The following is an 18,393-nucleotide window of genomic DNA, read 5'->3' as shown; positions in this document are numbered from 1 at the left end:
GATTATAAGGATCGCGGTTTTTCTCTATTCCACACTCAAGGACCATTCGGTCCAGGGATCGTCTCAATTTCAAGAAATTTCTCCCTCGGCTAGTTTGCGGTTTTCTACCGCATCCAAGGATGCGCCTTTCTAACTTGCTATTCGAATACCGAGAGCGACACCGGTGGCGCGATCTTTTTTCGTGCGCGTCATTGAAGATACGAGGTGCGAATTCTGAATGACTATGTGACGCGACCTGGCGGCAAATATCGTGCCGCCAAATTTAACGAACTGATTAATCGCCGAAGGAGCTATTTCGCGAGCAAAGTGCGAGGCTCCGAGTAAGCGTGGAGAGCAATAGAACATTTAAGAACGGACATACACATTCTCCTCATTACATGTCCGTTACGTAAGCGTTGTTATTTATCTTGGTGACGATCGCCAAAACATTCATGTTAAAATAATAACGTGAAGGCTGCCAATGGTCCGCGAGAACGAAGCGTTCCGACAGAAACTCACTTGCTACCCCATTTAATACTCACAACGTTGTCCGATACCGGCGTAGATCAATTTGCGGGTCGTATTAGCAGCCAACGACTGTCAATTGAATTTGTTTTCCGCGGATTCAAGCCAAATCGAATCTGTCGATACTCCATTCATACGCTGCTTACTATGAATATATTGTACTAAAAAGAAAATATATTTATATAAAAGATAAAATAAATATAATATAAATATATAAATAATAATATAATAATAATATAAATATAATATAAAATATAATATAAATATAATATAAAATAAATATAATATAATATAAAGATAAAATATAATTACAAAATTACAAAAAAAAAAAAAAAAACAAACTATCTTTATATAAACAATTGTTTCTAATTTTTAAAGAAACAATTCTCTAACATTCTTATAGGAGAAAGATAATCCACAGTGTTATGCAAATGATAACGTTGTTTCATATTATCTCGAACAACTCTCGTTAGCGTGGAACATACAACACGGTGGAATATGATTCGCTAGGCGGAACATTTGCAGTGCTTTATTACAAATGCAACGTGCATCTTCGAAGGAAGATGCACATGGCGCGGGCGGCCGCCGCATGTCGAGTCAAGCAGGCTTTACTCGTGTGCGTGTATACGTAAGATTGCATAACCAGGTAATATCGTTAAAAGATACACGAACGTAATGCAAGTAGGTGTGTAAATCTGTTCTCCAGAGGCTCAGGATACTCGGCGATCCCCGCGGTTGATCCTCCGAGATGCGCGATTTCGCGAAAACGGAGCGGAGACCGGCGGTCGTGACGGATGCAGCCGCGCATGACGAATCTATTCTCATTTCGTTTTCCTCCATGCGCGCGAGAGAGTTACACGTCCTCTACCTGTATTCCCGACGCGCGCGCGATACTGGCCGGTTTCGTGCCAGTTATTTCGTAACGCCACGGGAAAATCTCTCGCCGCCTTCGCAAACTCGGAGCCGCTCGTTAAAATCGCGGAGTACTTTTGAAACCTATTCTGAATTTTATCGCAGGCATTCCGCCTGCGTGATTCACGAACTTCATCATCTTATGCGTAATGAAGGATAAAAAAAAATACCGAAGCTTCATCTGTCATCTCGGATAGATACATCAATATAAGTACATGCGCAAAGCTTACATATATGTCTCTATTATCGATTATATTGTGCGACTATGCATTGGAAATTTGAATTCGATGAATAAATATGGAGCCAGATAATAAACTATTGTTCTCAATCCTCGATACAAACTTCTATGCTTACATTGATATCTGTCTTTAAAATTGTCTAAATATTCAAGTTGCAATGATGACAGTGATGAATCGCGCGGGCAAAAATAAAATGTTTATAAACCAAGCGAGAGCGGAACGAATCGAAAGCTCCGAAAGTTCTCCGAAGCTTTCGATCGATAGCAACGATAGTAATTCGGGTTGGGTTTGACCGCGTTGCTGACCGGCCGCGTTGCTAGACCGAGGAGAGGGTTCTCCGAGGGATGCTGAGGAGGAAAACGGGAGGGAAGCAAAGTGGAGTGAGACGTAAGAAGTCAAAGACGCAAATAGAACGCCCAAGTTAGCCTAACGGTCTTGCTAGGCGGATCGAGAGGGAAGTTGGACCTGGCGCGCGCTTACCAACCAACGTCTCTTCGTTTGCCCATAGCTTTCCCCGCCTCTTTCTCCTCGCCCTGCCGACACTTTTCGCATTTGCCTACGTCCATTCGTTACCCATCATCGCGCGCGATCGCCGAGTTGAACGCAAGGCATCCATTACGATAAGAACTCGTACGCTAATCTTACAATTGGATATAAGTTGCTATAAAAGTCGGGGGAAATTGATAAGAATTAGAGATTATCGAAATAAATCAGGTGAAATCGACTGTTATTTATCGTTATCATAAATACTTAAAAAATAACAATATCGAAAATTTGTAAAAAAAATTGTAGGACTCTGTTTTAAAGCTCGAAACGAGCGAGCGAAACGCATCAACGTGATACTTTGGCACGATAAACGAGAGGTCGAGAGAGCGAGTGGAAGAGTGAAAAAGAAAATTAATGAACAATGACTCAGCCGGCCAAACTATCGGAGCATCGCGTATCGAGAAGGGGGACTTATCCTTTCTCTTTTCTCTTCTCTCTTCTGCCTTAATATTTACTTTCCACTGCCGCCGGTATCGTCAGAGATTTCTGTTACGGGGGAACGGCGACGACAGCTTTATGAAATCAGCACCCCGCGCGATTACCGAGCTTTTTCTTCGCGAATAAGAGAAAGTCGAGCCACCCTCGTATTTCGGCGAATAAAGAAATCGTCGATCCGAGACTCTTCCATTTCTTTCGCGCCACCTGCTCGCCGCATTTCATCGCGTCCAACAGATACCTAAATTCGGCCGCCGTCGTTGGCCCATCGATCTTTTGCTCGACGACAAGCGGTTGCCGTAAAACGCGTAAACGAACGCGAAAATAGTTTGGTGGAAAAAAAAGAATATGTTTCCAGACCTCATTAATGCGTTGAAGAATGTCGTGTGGCTTATGTATTTGTGTTATGAATAATTTTATCGCTATTTTCTCCTCTCCACGTATATTGGAATTTTCAATTTATGACATAATTCGCGATGGCGCGAAAAAACAGGTTAGTACGTTCGAATGAGAATGTCGGATGATGAATCTTTGGCAAGAGAAAATTTTCGGCGTGCAATAAATAAAATTCCACGCGGAGGCGTTAAGTTGAATTATTATATCCAGACCGTCCTAGCATGATTACGAAGACGATTTAACGACGAGATAAAAACAAGAAAGAATGACAATTGTACGCGACAAATAAATATCTCTAAATTCATCATTCAGTTTGAGTCAATCGAGCAATTCAGTTATATAAAAAAATATCGAGATTACCGTACGGTAAATATTGCTAGACTGATACGTTATGTCTAATTTTCTACTTTTTAAATTATTGAACGAGGGAGGCGGATGGAGCCGCGACGAGCAGTGTCAAATTTCACATATGAACGCAGACTCCATGAAGACGTTACGGTGTTGAAATTGTACGTATATCTTGGATTTTCGCACCCGCGCGACTTCGACACGCGTCGCACAACAATCCGCGTTCGCGTCCGCGTAAAAATAGCGGGAATGGCATCGCGAAAAGAAATATTCCCGTAGATTTCACGAGCACGATCTCGTTACGAGGGTTAAATAAAAATATTAGCCTACGCTCGCGCGGCAACACGGCGAGCCGCAAAGTGAAATGTTTGCACGAGTTTCTGCCCTTCCCATCCCGCCGTCTCTTGCTTCTCCTGTTCCCATCGGAACGCAGACGCGTGCATAATCCTCGAACGCGTGTAGGTTCCCCGGGGCCAACGCGTATCCGAGCATGCAGATGAGATCACGTCTCGGATCCTGAAGAATCAGGAGCATTCGTAGGTGTAATTCGAAAATTCTATCTGTATTTTTCATACGTTTCACGTTACGAACAGGAATCATGAAATCACATTGAAGATGCAACAAACTCTCTTTTCAGTATGTTTAAAAAATCATTAAAAAAGTATTAGATTTAAAAAAAAAATACTAGATCTTTATGTTAAAAAATCCTTTAAATAAATAATTTATTTAATTCAAATTAAATCTATTTAATTCGGATCCATTAATTCTTTAAAAATTCTTTAAAACCATAATCCACTTAATTCCAACATGTAACATATTAAATGCAATTTACGGAAGATAAATCAGATAACTTATTTATGGGATATAAAATTACTTGAAAAATAACACGCTTAGCGGACGTCGCTCCATAAATTGTTGCCCGTATCAGGTCGTAAGTTACATCGTATCTCGCGTATGATACGGACGACGAAACGAATTCGAGGCGATCCGATAAGAAAGTACAAATTTACGCCCGCCGATGAGACGCGAGTTGTCGATGCGTTTCGCAACAGCATGTTTTTTACAAAGCGTCGTCGGGATAATGTCTTAACTGGCCGCCGCAAAGAGTTGTTTACCCATCGAGAACAAAACGAACGAGTGTAAAAGTACTCGGTAGAGTCGTCTGCACTTTGCACCAAAAAGTTGTCCGGCGCGATCGTTCGCTCTCGCGTGATTACGAAGTCACGGCTGCCCCCCCTTTCCCCGTATACCCACAAAATTTGCATACGAGACGTACGATGCTCGCTTTTTTCGCGTCGCTTTGCGGCGCTCGATGAAAACGCGCTCGGATAATTAATAATCACCGAGCGGTGGTCGATTATTTTTAACGGTAAAAACGCATACTCCGTGCAATTATAAACATAAATACAGTGCCGCGCATTCGACGATTCTCTCCTGCGAGATAACGGTGCAAAATAATAATCAATAAGCGATAAACGAACGACCATTGCGAAGAAGAAGTCGCGATTCGGCTCGCGGACCCGTTTTCTGCAACTAAAATTCGTCGGCCGGCGCGACGACGGCGAGAAAATTACTTCGGCGGGGAAAGAAGCCCCTTCGAAGGAAATATTGCCTTCGCACACTCTTCGCCTCGCCCAATTTTGCACGCTCTCGCCTCGCCTCGACCGTCTCGGCGGAACGACGAACGAGGGGAAGAACTCGTTCCGTTGATGTTTGTTCCGCAACGCTCGATAATGCACTTAATCGCCCTCGAATTACTTTGCGAACGATCGATCGATCACTGTTTAACAAGCGAAACCGCGACTATACTCACGTACCCATTCGTTCTGCACGTAACGACGTGCTTGCAATCATTTTCGAAAATTTTCAAATATGTAACACCAGTCGGCGTTTATCTATATATCAGAAACTAGGAATTTTCGCAATATAATCTAAAAATACTTTTGAAACTATGTTTAACACACGATCAATGTAAAGGGCTTGCATTAGAAATTAAATCAACGTATAATATAGAATAATGAAATTGATAAAAAAAATGTTACAATTAACTATCCAAGTTTTAATAACATAATTAACTAAACTAAATTAAATTAAATCTGTGTGTTATAAATAATGTTTTATATATTTGTTAGAATATTAACTCTTCTCACACTTTATATTTTAAATATTTATCCGTAATTACAATAGTTCTTCTAAAAGCTTTGAGAAAATCTTCTCACTTGATGTCATAATATATTCTTTTTTAATACATATAGCTAAACCGCCTACCATATCGACTTACACTAGCGTACCTGTCATAATTGAGGAATATTTCAACGATTTTAGCACCGATTCCAGACGTCTGAAACTGTGAACTTATGTTGGTGATAGCCGGGAAGCAACTAGCGAACGCAATTACGGCAGATCGAAGGCGAAAGCAAGGCAAAAAAATGTACTACGCACTCTCAGCGTCGTACACACTTTGTATATATTACAGCGGCAATGTAAATATTGTCGCGCGCTCATAGGAATTCGCCAATGGAATATGTTTAACGTCGAGCGTATATTTAATATTTAACAAGCTCAAGTCCTGAAAAAGCCTATAACACGTGCTTCTGCCGAGCGAGCGTTCGCCAATGAGAGAATCGACGGAATAATTGTTACCTTACTCGAGTCGAGATGGTAATGCGCACTTATCGACAGGTGAGAGAAGCAGAACCGATATCTAAAAGTAACGGAGTCACGGACGAAGGGAGAGAAAGAGACGGGAGCAATTTCGATAACGATAATAAGCGACTTAGTAAGTAAAGTAAGGACGAGGAAACTTTACGAATCTCGTTATGGGTCGCAGTCGATTTCGTATCGAAAGTGTTCGTCTCGTTTCTCGTTGTTACTCGAAAATTGCAATCGTACCGATTTTGCACAGTTTGCCAAGTAATTACTTTACTATTTCTATCGAAATCGACTGGAAACATTATTTCGATTAAAAGATAAATTATTAAACATACAAATTCTGACAAAAACCGAATAAAATGATCAATCGTAAATAAACATTTGCATTCATCCCTCTTTTCTCGATAATTATAATCATCCATCACAAGTCGAGATTTTAATACATCCTAAATTAATATTGATTTACTACGAAATATTTTTTCCCCAGACTCAATAGTTATATTTAGCGATATATGTTGAGAATATACGAAGCACACAGAATACTCATAGTAATATATCGAGTGGCGAAAAAGGGGCGTTATTCGTTGCCGGCGCTTAAAGGCACAAAAGGGGCAGAAAGGCGTCGCTCGGACGCTTTACATAGCATTTGCCAACGTCTGGCCATGCCGGGAATGGCAGAGGGGAGACCTTCTGCCTTTATACCGGCTAATACTTTGGACGGAAATATCCGTAATGCAAGGACAAGCAAACGGCTCTAGCTCAGCCGCTCGCATTGAACGCGAAATATTCGAGCCAAGCTTTCGAGCCGAGCGAGATAAGCGACTCTCGCAATTGCGGCCGAATCGAATTCGATAAGTGAGTGTGTGAAATCGACTCGTTTATAAATGTTCCATCTAGAGAAAATAAACGCGAAAACGCGAATTTCAGTCCAGTTGCGAATTACATGCAAACGGACGGGTTCGTGGAATTTTTTGACGCAACGTTCGCGTATCAAAGAGCGATAAATAGTCGTTCGATCGCGCGGGGAACGAACTTCCGCTTACGTAAACGCGAAAACTCGCCGACGTCAGACTTGCCATTTTAAAGTCTGTTCTTGAACTTGACGCTCGACGCCGTCGTTTTAATTCGAAATGCATTCAATGCGACCCACACACGTTCGCGCCAGTAAATTGTATACGAAATGTAGACATTAAAGTTTAAAATATATCTGTCGAATAGCTGTTTTTCGCGATTGACAGCTCATCGGTCTACAATGCGCCGCGATGACGCGGCCAAACACGATTCCTTTCGCGCGTAGGTGAAATGTCGAAGGGTCTCCAAGCGGTTTCGGCCATCTCCTAAAAACATGGTAACTCCACATGACGCGAGTTTATATTTTCTTGCTGATTAATGATGCACCATCTGCGCGCGAAATCGAATAAACGAGTAAGACATCAATCGCGGACGAAACAGCACTCGTGTGTAAACCGCATCCGCGAGGCAACGAGACAAATTCCCGTTTTTCGTCGGAGTTGGACCGAATCAACAGTCATACGTGGGTGGTATAGTAACTCGCATAAAGATGCCTGAATCGTCACATTGAATGCTGTATTTCGAAATCTGCTCGACTTGTAATGACATTGCGATACGCTTTCGCGACTACCGAATTCGAATTTATCGTCCTCGACGAAAACACCTGATTAATTATGAACGAAGCTTGCGGGAATCAACACAATTTTCGTGCAAAGCGTATAAAATACGAGCGCTTATTCGCGAGCGAACGCAATCTCAGAATCTCGCGAGAATGTAGACACTTTTCAACTTTATCATGAGATGGACTTAGTGCCAACTTGTACATCGGCGCCTTTCGAAATTAGGCCAACTCACAGCAACAATGTAGTCGAGAGCCAAGTTAAGACACACGGCGGCTTTTAACGAAATCGGACGCATATTACGATCTGTGTGCGACAAACTCCACCCATTATTTTCCAAGGTTGCGAGTTAATCCAGACAGAGTAAATATCGAACGATAAAATTAATTTATCCGCAGCATCAAAAATACAAAAACTAATATTTTAAATAAAACTATATGCCGTGCAAAATTATAAAAAATTGATAGAAAGAGGGAGTTATATAATAAAATTATTTTTTCCAAGGAAAATATACAAATAAGTTTTTTTAACAAATATATTTCTGTAAATAACATTAAAGACATTGTGTAATATTATTAATAGGAACAATTGTTCAACGGATTTATTACGTGAAACAATCGGTGGGTTGTCATAGGGTAGTGCGAGGGAGTGTACACCTGCCATCGCGACAGGAATATATCTCGTCGCCTAATTTTCTAGAAGCACGCGATGTTACGGCTCGATAAACTTGTTTATCTCGCGGCGCCTCAATTCACGATTCGCCAAAATATCATGACAGATGTTCCGCTTTTATTCACTTACATTATAATAGAATTTGACACTTTTACCTCGGAATAAAATAAGTAACATTGCGCGGGAGTCAAACAGACGTGTGTTGTACACAACGCGCTCCGAAATGTTAAAGATCGTGTTAAAGACACACAGGATAACGAAGAATTACGAGTGATGCTCGATGGATGTGGGTGGGCGTCCAGCTGCATGTTGTTGCTTCCGAGAATTATGTAACTACATCTGCGAAATACGACTTTACTTCTAATGAATATTTACAACTTACTTCTCTCTCTTTCTCTTTCATGTGTGACATATATGTGTAATCATAGAACATATAAAATATATTTAAGATATTTGCATTTGCATATTTTTATTTTCTTAGACTTTTCTCTTATTAATTACGCTTTGATAAAAATATCAAAATGAAAAGTAATAAAAAAAGGTCTCTCATACCCTTCATATAATGCAAACTTAATTTTAACAGAAAATTAATTTTAAAATGAGTTAGAAAATTGTTAAAAATTTAACATTTCCTCAACACATAGAATATTAAAAAATATAGCGCGCATTATGTGTAATTTTTATTAAAAGATAATCAATTGCAAATTGATCGAGGAGTCCGTGAGAGTCCAGAAAAAAATTCTGCAACATATATATTTAATACATCCTAATCGCGCGCGCGCGATATCGGAAGTTTTTAGCGCATCTTCTCAGTTACTCATAAGCTCTAAATATTTTCTTCTACACATATATTTTCGCCGTCTATTCATATATTTTAGCTATCTTTTGCCTAGCCTAGCTTAATCTGCTTAAAAATATCTGAAAATATTTATCGCGAAGATTGGCCGCCTCCGTTCGACTTTCGTGTCGGCTAACTCGACTAAGAACGCAGCCCGGAAGGCAGCCAATTCGTCGCTACAGTTTACCACTCGCTAGCGAGCATACAATGACGCTAACAGGAAGTAGATAATGGAGAAGCTTTTTGACAAAATTCGTGCCAAATCTCACGAAACCGTGCCTGTTGTCTAACATTGAATTAATCCATCATGCGATTCCATCCGCGATGCCATGACAGATCGGAAATACACAGAAATGAGGTTCGGGAGTACGTTAACCCTCGACAAACGATTACATAGGTATCGAGAGGTCAGTTCATTGGCACTCAATAGTACTCAATGGCACTGACGTCGATCCATTCGACAAAATTATCGGTGGAGAACGTAAAGTTATTCAAGCAACTTTCTGGCACGTCGCAATCACGCTCGAGCCAATTCACTACGTAATCGATCAAACATTCGAGTGACAAATATGTTTAAAAAATTTGCTCCCTAAAGCCGCATGACATATATTGTGTATTAAAAAAAAAATAAAATTTATTGTAATAACATATTTCCTTAGAAATCTCATTAAAAAAAGACTAATAAATCACGATTAAATTTGCACTTCAAAGGATAAAACGAGGTTGCAGCATCCGTTCGATAGTCCTAAAACGTTATAATTCAAGAAGCTGGAGTAACGAGCGGCAAGTTTCTCCAAAATGGCTCGTGAAAAAGGAAGGAGTGAAGGTGGTATTTCGTTTGGGTACCATCCAGGTCATCCTCCGGACGACGTGCTGCGGACGAGAGTGGAGAAGCGGAGGAGGAGGAGAGAAGGAAAAGGAGGAGCAGAAGAAGAAGACAGTGAAAGTTCTTAGCGGATAGAGACGGTTGACAGAAGCAACGGAGTTAAAGAGGCTGGACTGATCTCACGTTGGGCTCATTAAGGGCTACAACAGCCGTGTCGCTTCCTAGACTTCTCGCCAAGTCCACGCCAGGCATCGTCATATCTTGTTCAATCATCGTTTTTCATCTCAGATTCCGTTGTTGTTCCATTTGTGGATTCTCGGACGTTATTAAGTATATATATGGGGTATTTGGTGCGAGCCGACAAAATGGTGCTAAAAGATTTGTCGTCGCATTATTTAGAGTCTAAATTTGTTCGTGAAATTTCACGTGAAAATTTGTAAAATATCATCGAATGAAATTATCTCCATAGAGTTTAATGAATGAATTAACAGAAATGCAAGTATATACTTTCTTTTTTCTATTAAAAATTTTTTCTCGAAATATAATTTAAAATTTCGTTGTATGCCGAAATATTTCCTCAATCTCTGAATCCTCGTCTGATTTACGCGCGAAGGAACTTTGCAGCAATGCAGATTGGCGCGACTAACTAGTCGCATATCTTCGCTGCTCTCTCTCGCCTGCTGCAAAAGGCACTCGTCCGGTTCTAAGTATAGAGAATGATGTACGGCGATAGGGCAACGGCGACGTCTAGTCCGAATGACGCTCCGCAATGTTCTTTTGACAAGTGCGCGCAATTTGCAAAACGTCATACCGTCGAAAAATCACCGACAGCCTCGATTAGCACGAGACGACAATGTAATAGGTGTGACCAAACGCGAAGAACGAGCCGCGGCTCGACCGCTGAATCAACACAGGTACGTTCCAACGATGCAAATTGGACGGGAACAGCCGGGCATCGTCGGTGGTCGCGCGTAATAGCTACGCGATCTAATTTCGTATGCCATCCAGCTCACTGACTCACTTGGCACGTATCCGCGATAGCGGTATTCTTTCCTTCGCTTTCGTTTCGCGGAAAATACTAGGAGATCGTTGGATCGGGCGAAGGCCACGCAGGCTTTCATGTTTATCGACCAAGAGGAGAAGAGTATCGTCACCTGGAAGAAGCGAGAGTCGCACAGCCCGCATCTCGACGTTCGCGAGAACCTAAATTTAATGACTTATCCTAGGGTCGGACCGTGTTCTAGATGGCATTGTTGTGATAGCGATTTTATATGTGATTCTTGGAGCGGAGGGTGACTTATCAACTGTCGACTTCCATCGAGTCACGGTAGGTCATCCATCGATTTCAGAAAACCGCGAGATAAAATGATATCATACATTCGGTTCAGTGGTATCGTAAATGAAACCGAGACCTCTGCAGAACGAGGCGGGTGCGCAACGCGTTAGTGTGATCCGTTTATTTTTACAGCAATGCCAGGGTGAATGCTCCGCGGAATGTTTAGCTTCGGCACATTGAGTACACATACATACCGTACGTGCATATCTATATATTGAACCGAATTTCATTGGCGTGCGTAATAAATGCGATGATTCATACGACGTGCGATACCATTCACAGTGGCCGCGAAACTTTCGGGATTCAATGACAAAATCAAACGTGCCGGATCGCGGAAAACGAAGCTATAGCTTATAGATAACGAGGCATGTTTGCTCGAACGTTTTCATTTTACTCTTCATTCAACAGTTTCCTGTTGAAATCCGTTTTGTTAATCCGAAAGTAAACTTCTGTAGAATTTTAATATACACAGTTGAAGACTTAATAATAAAAATTAGAGTAAATATTATTTAAAATAAATCGCTACTTTTGAATAACGCCCTTCAAGTCACTGGTTAAATTTATTTTTAAATATCCGGTTTGGAGAAAAAATCGCTTGAATTAATCTACATACAAATATAACTCTTAAAAATCAAAATAAAAATCAATTAACATTCGAAAGTATTACGAAATTAGTGTGCAGATTTTGCGTTAGTGTAGGTTTTATCTTCATGCATTTTTAATCAGTGATAATAATCTCAGAAATAAAAACATAGGGACGTATAATAGATAAAACGCTATAATACATATAATATACATATATACATATATATATATATATATATATATATATATATGTATGTATGTACCAAAGTATATACGAGACCGAAAAGATTCGGGGTTGTCGGTCCATTAGCAATGTTTTGCGCGAGCAAAGTGCGTGCGCGCACAGCTGTTACGGCGTAAACCACGCTTATATCTGCCAAGAGCAACAGAAGAACGCGGCGCGTGTGCATCCAAACAGGAGGCAGAAAAGACTACGGGGAAAGGAAGACGGCGGATATTACTCCATCGGAACAATCGACGTGTAACGTTAAATATATCGAACTTCACTTCCTTGTTTAAATGAGATTACCTTCGTCTCGTGTGTGCGTGTGCATGCGCTACCATCATAAACAAGTCTAATCGCGGCGAAGAAAATAACAAGTTCATGTGTGATCTCACTTTCGGAACGAAAAAAGATAATTGTTTAGTGCAGAGAGAAAAAAATGTACATCTTTAAGAGAATAAAAGGAAGAAATTAATGTCTTTTATTATTCCCTCATTTTATTTGTATGCATATCTATTTTTTTTCTATTTGTAATTTCGTAATTATCGGACCTTCCATCATCATTATAATTTTTTTGATTGATGTAAATTAATGTCTTATTACTTTTTTATCTTATTTGTATCAACATCTATTTTTTCGGTTTGTAATTTTGTAATCATCAAATCTTTCATCATTGTTATATAATTTTTTTGATGCATTGTTCACTTAAGATTTACAATTTGTATAAAAGTTGTTCAAAAAAATTGATATTTCGAATTACGTATTAAATATGTTAATAATGTGAAACATTAAGTAGATTACACATACGAAACTTGCAGGTATAACTAACGTTATTATGAACAAAGCTAGAACGAATATAATTTTACGAATATAATTTAATACTCGCGCATAGTTAGTCGGTCGACCGATTTCATAATATTATTTTCGTGGTTCCAATCTGGTGCAATCTACATTTCGTAAGCATTTCTGTTAGACATATCATTATCCCCGTTTCTCGACAACTGCGAAACGCCTTCAAAAATTACTATGATTTTCGTTTAACTAAACCGAATAAAATGTACGAACACGAAGTTTTCGATACGAAAAAAACACGGAATAATTTTTCAAACATGTTAACAAGATTTCGTATCTACGTTAATATCATCTAATTTTTATACTTTAATTTTTTTATACCTATTTCTTATTAAATAAATTTCAATAATTAGCTTAATCAACTATCCATTTTTATTACCATCGAAAAACAATACATCCGAAAGTCTACAAACACGAAGAGTATGGCCATGCGATTCGGAAAAGAAGTACGTAATCGCGACGACGTAATGTGTGTAAACTCGTAACGTGCACGTGTAGGCGTTCATGCGTAAGATTTCAACTCGAAAGCGTCAGTGTGGCAGACGCATAATACGTCGTACTGAGAAATAATCCATAGATGTGAGGGTGTCGCTGCCGTTTGGAGTCCGGCCAGAAAACGGAGGGAAAGGACGGAGGGGACAGAGAGGAAACCGTCGCCCACGTTTCGCGCATACCGTGCCGATAAATAATCGAAAGAGTCGTCCAGAATCACGAGCTGCCAAATTCATATCCCGCGAACGAATCTCGCGAAGGTCGCCGTCGCTGGACGAAATCTGTATTTCGATTTTGCCGCTTATACACAGATGTCGTAAAAGCGAACCGCATACGTTGATGGTTGTGGAGAAAACGACGACGGCGATAATAACAGCGGAGGATGAATAAAATTGATGTACGATCCACCTGTTAGCGCGTCGCAATCTCACCCTTGCTTGGAGGCCTGGCCTAGATTTATAACGTTTATACAGTAAACTCCAAGTCGCTTAAAAGAGTTGCTCTTTAAAAGCCATTTAAATGTACCCTGGAACGTGGGCGTTCGCCGTCAATGTCCCGAAATTCTTAGACTGTTCTCATAATATTTAGACGTTGGTATTCTTCTCTCGCTCTGCTATTGACTGCGTTCAATATATCTAAAGCGTCGGTTTTAGGAAACGATTAATCACATCTGTGTACCGATTACGCACGTATCTCGTTTGGCGCCCCGAGCGGAATAAATTCTGTGTGTCCGATCTATTGTCAAGACCGGCCATGGGATACCCGACGTAGTCAGGCTTAAATATAGACCCATGTTTTCCATCGACAGCTGCTCGACCCGATGTTTATGAGCCATTCGCGTATCTACGAATCACTTTTATGCCGTCGTGAGACGGGCGCTAAGATTTCGCGCCGAGGTCGTCCAAAAATTCGGCTCCAGAAATCAGACATACGTTAAGAGAAAACTGCCATTCGCCCGAGAGCGCTATAATAATCACGATGACGGCTGAGTAATTGCCACGAAATTACGGAATAATGCGTGTTTACGCAATAACGCAAAGCTATAAAACTGCGGTTGGAAAGCACTGGCCATAAATCGAAAAAAGCATCGCAGATTACGAGCAATACCTTCCTTCCTTCGTGGAGAAGAAGATAAATTTAGATTGAGATTTATCGATTGTCTTCTACGACACGGCAAACGAGCCTCTTCGTGATCGTACGATTGTCAACGCCCACGATTGCCGACAATTTTATACTTATTGATCGCGGGGACTTGGTGATCATCGCGAGAAAAAAGCATAGAAATAAGCTTCGCATTACGCAACCGTGCCATCAAGAGACATGGAAATAAAAAAGAAAGAAAAGGAACCAAGTCTGCGTCCGATAAACCGAGAAAATAGCATTTTGTTGTCCTTCAGATGAGTTACCATTTCTCTTTAAAATACGAAAAAAGATAGCTACAAAAAAATGGACGATATATTACGTTACATGCGTTCAGTATGAGACAAATCTTAAGCATACAACACATATTTCAAATTTTTCAGCAAAATCGCATCATCGTTTTTATATTCGCGAAACGAGATTTATTTGTTTTATATTCGTCAGGTACCGACGAGATTTGATACGTATCCAAAATGAAAGTTAAACAAATATAGAAAAATGAGTTTTAATATTTAACTTTGTAATACGTATGTAAAGGAAGCTGTATTTCGCGAAAATTTAATTTAGTAAGCTTTGTAAAATAATATAAATTTATAAACTAGGATAGAAAATTCGATTTCACGTGTGACTGTTGATATATTTTACCTCTTTTATAATTAATGCAATTTGATGAGTTAAAAAACTATTTAAAAGAAAAACGGACATTTATTAAGAATGCTTGTCGGAAAATAAAAAAATGTCTGGCTTTTAAAATATCATATATCATCGTGTTAGGTTGAAAGCTTTCTGACTTAGGTTCGACCATCGAAAAAAATCTACTTTGCGTATATCTGATATATAATTAGCTCTTCGAAACGCCTGCGGAAATATGGTACATTTGTCATCTGTAAAGTCGGTCCTCCTTGAAAACAAGGGTATTTCCTATTCCAGATAGGAAACGATATGAATTTTAAGCCATGATACTTATGGCGAATGTCTGGCTGTACTTTACAACGGTATTTATAAAACTGCCAACAGATGCGGCAATAAAGAAAGCGGACGCGATCCTGACGTAAAATTATTGAGGAAAGTAAGTAGGTCAATACCAGGAAAAGAAGTGATTTAGCATACTTGTACGGTTCGATGTTTACAGGCGATTTAATCACGAAAGAAATTCAAATAAACCATCGCACAACCCGGTACCACGATCTTGATTCTAAACTCGAATTTTAAAATAGAAACTATATTTCTAAAGGCTTTTTTATATGCGATCACTCACGAATTCCGCGTAATGTTTTGGAGGATTACGCGAGGTATGCAAAAGTCGATGGCTAATCCAGGTGGATAATCGTCAACCGCATCTACGAGATAAGAAGGTGAATAACCGTGAGTAAAAATACTATGGCATAGAGTGCGAAAGGTGACGGGAAAAAGGGCAAGACGAAGATAGAGGGATAAAGAGAAAAAGCCTGAGGAAGAGAACGAGATAAGTAGAGGAGAAGGAGTACAGTTGGACGTGGTCGCCGCCCGATCCGGAATGCGCTTTACGCATTCATTCGTCTCAAGCGCGGTCCAAATGTCCGGTCGCAGTCGTGGAATAAATGACCTACAAATAAAATAGAGTCCCATTCCGATTGGGATCTCTCGTATTGGAGAAAAAAATTACCTTCGCGCTTCACCGGCCATTTAATATTAATTAGAATCAAATTGTTTATAATTAAAATGACTCACAAATTGAATAATCATTCGTGTAATCAATCCGTTAAAATTCTTTATATATCTTTAACAATTTTATTATATTCTCCTTATAATCTCAATCTAAAAAAGTTTAATTAAAAAATCTCGCGCGAGCGTGGGAAATTATATTTTTAAAAATATGTACGCGATGTAATTAATGACAAAGTCTTGTAAAGAGGCGAGTCAAGTAGGATGTTGCTTGCCTACATTCAGTAATACGCTACTTGACTCACTTGTTTAACGATTTCGCATAAACTCAGTGCAACGTAGCGTCTTTCGATATTCTTACAGGAGCGCTAGAGAGGTTAATGGGAATGAACACAATCTTAATTCAAACTTTGCACTCTTTATTAGTCGACACAGATGTTAGTCGCAGGTATCGGGGTGCGTTAAGGGTTAACGAGGGACGTAACCATCGCAACGTGGTCCAGTCACGCGTGTCGTACCGTCACAGTGTTTACAGCGCTTTGCCCTCGGCTCAGGCATTCTGCGGTGACCTCGTGATCTCACCGATATTCCATCGTTGCTTTATGCACTTCGCGCACAGACACGCACGAGCGCGCACCTTCACATGCACTCTCCTTTTCCTCTGCACCTCTCTTCGCGACGCGCCGAATTATTATTCTAGCTAGATTCGAGAAAAAATTGCCTCGACGCGCAGCTCGCAGCCGTATTATTACACGCACTATCCGTGTTGATGATCGATCACCTCGAGGATTATCCCCGCGGTTATTTGTGTTCCCATTCAAAATCGCGCCATGATTCATCGAATTGTTTTATCGGAGCACGTCTATTTCTAGATTAGAAGAGTTTTACGCATATAGAGTTTCGGCGAGCAGTAGCTCGCGTTTCAACAGAGTTCGATTTTTCTACATAACAGTTTAAAAGTCATATTCTGGCGCCGCCATGACAATGATATGTGTGACATTGAATGCGGCGAAACCTATAATTGATTAACATTCGATTGGGAATTGAGAAACGCACTAATACCATATGTTTTCTGTGCGAGCATTTATGTACAATTTCTCGAAAACAGTTTTCACCGATCGAGACTAGAGGGAATGCAGTTTCGTCTATCTGTAGGAATGCTACGTTGCACTTCATAGACGCGAGATAAGATCGCACTTGCTAAAGATTAATCCTTCGATTTGTCATCTTAGGACTCAGAGTCACTTTTCTCTTACATCGTACCGCTCTTCCTGTCCATGCGTCTCGATCTCTCGACACGCAATCACCGTGTCGCCCTGACGGCTCGACAATCAACAACCCGACATAATAATTATCGAGTATATCGAAAGATTTCAGAACAATTTTCGTTCTGAATTTCTCTCACACGAACAATCGTATTTTTTTCGCTCCTATTCTATTCGCGAATAAAATCTTCGAGCGAATTTCCGGAATCACCGACAAGAGAGAACGTCAACAAAGCATAAAAGGATATTCCCCGAGTGATTCCAATTCCTTGTTCCCTCTTTCTGACGTGTCGAGACTATATAGTCTTTTGGTACGCTCGACGATTATGACTCATTCCCGTATCGATATACCGCTGCGAGTCGCGCAACAATCGAGTAGACGAGGGTGTCGCGGGTGGCGTATCACATCGCGAGATGGAGGACGTCGTCCAGGTCGTCGTAGTAGCGCCTCGCAGCCATGTCACACGCGCACTGACGGACGCCCGTCGTGCCGACGCCGACGCTGACGCCGGGACGCTGCCTTCGGCCGGACTCGGTCCACCATCTCGGGAAGCGTCGGGACGCCTGTGCTGGCGTCGTGCCAACGTGCGACCAGGCTCTGACTCGATCGATCCTCGCTAGAAGGCGCGTTAACGCCGTCTTACGAAATCTCGCCAGTGCCTTTTTATGAGATCGCGAGCGATTCTGGTCGATTAAAGTCTCCGTTATTTATAATTATGTTTGTTATTAAGTAATTATTTATATAATTTATGTATTTATTTGTAATTTGTTTATTTATTTAAATAATCATATAATTTATTTATGTAATTATTAAACTATAATTCGATGAAATCAATAATAGTTGCATTTTGCAAAAG

General features: G+C 40.4%; 1 protein-coding gene across 5 annotated transcripts in view; it reads right to left on the bottom strand.

Moving 5' to 3' along the window:
• Positions 1-18,393, bottom strand: part of LOC145967056 (uncharacterized) — a 178,097-nt gene that overhangs the window by 140,318 nt on the left and 19,386 nt on the right. For 2 of the 5 annotated variants that reach the window (XM_083091661.1, XM_083091662.1), the window contains exon 1: positions 16,790-17,995. The exons of 2 other annotated variants lie outside the window; for them this stretch is intronic. In XM_083091661.1, the coding sequence (XP_082947787.1) occupies positions 16,790-16,829 (40 nt within the window). In that variant the 5' untranslated portion in view covers positions 16,830-17,995. Of the gene's footprint in view, positions 1-521; positions 666-16,789; positions 17,996-18,393 lie in introns of those variants that run through there. One more of the 5 variants, XM_083091665.1, reaches the window with a different exon arrangement.

This window comes from Camponotus vicinus, unplaced genomic scaffold (assembly GCF_025532165.1).
Source record: "Camponotus vicinus isolate PSW18456_S1 unplaced genomic scaffold, iyCamVici1.0 SCAF_2, whole genome shotgun sequence".
NCBI lineage: Eukaryota > Metazoa > Arthropoda > Insecta > Hymenoptera > Formicidae > Camponotus > Camponotus vicinus.
The sequence above is the reverse complement of the archived record's forward strand: the minus strand, read 5'-3'. Positions and strand labels throughout refer to the sequence as shown.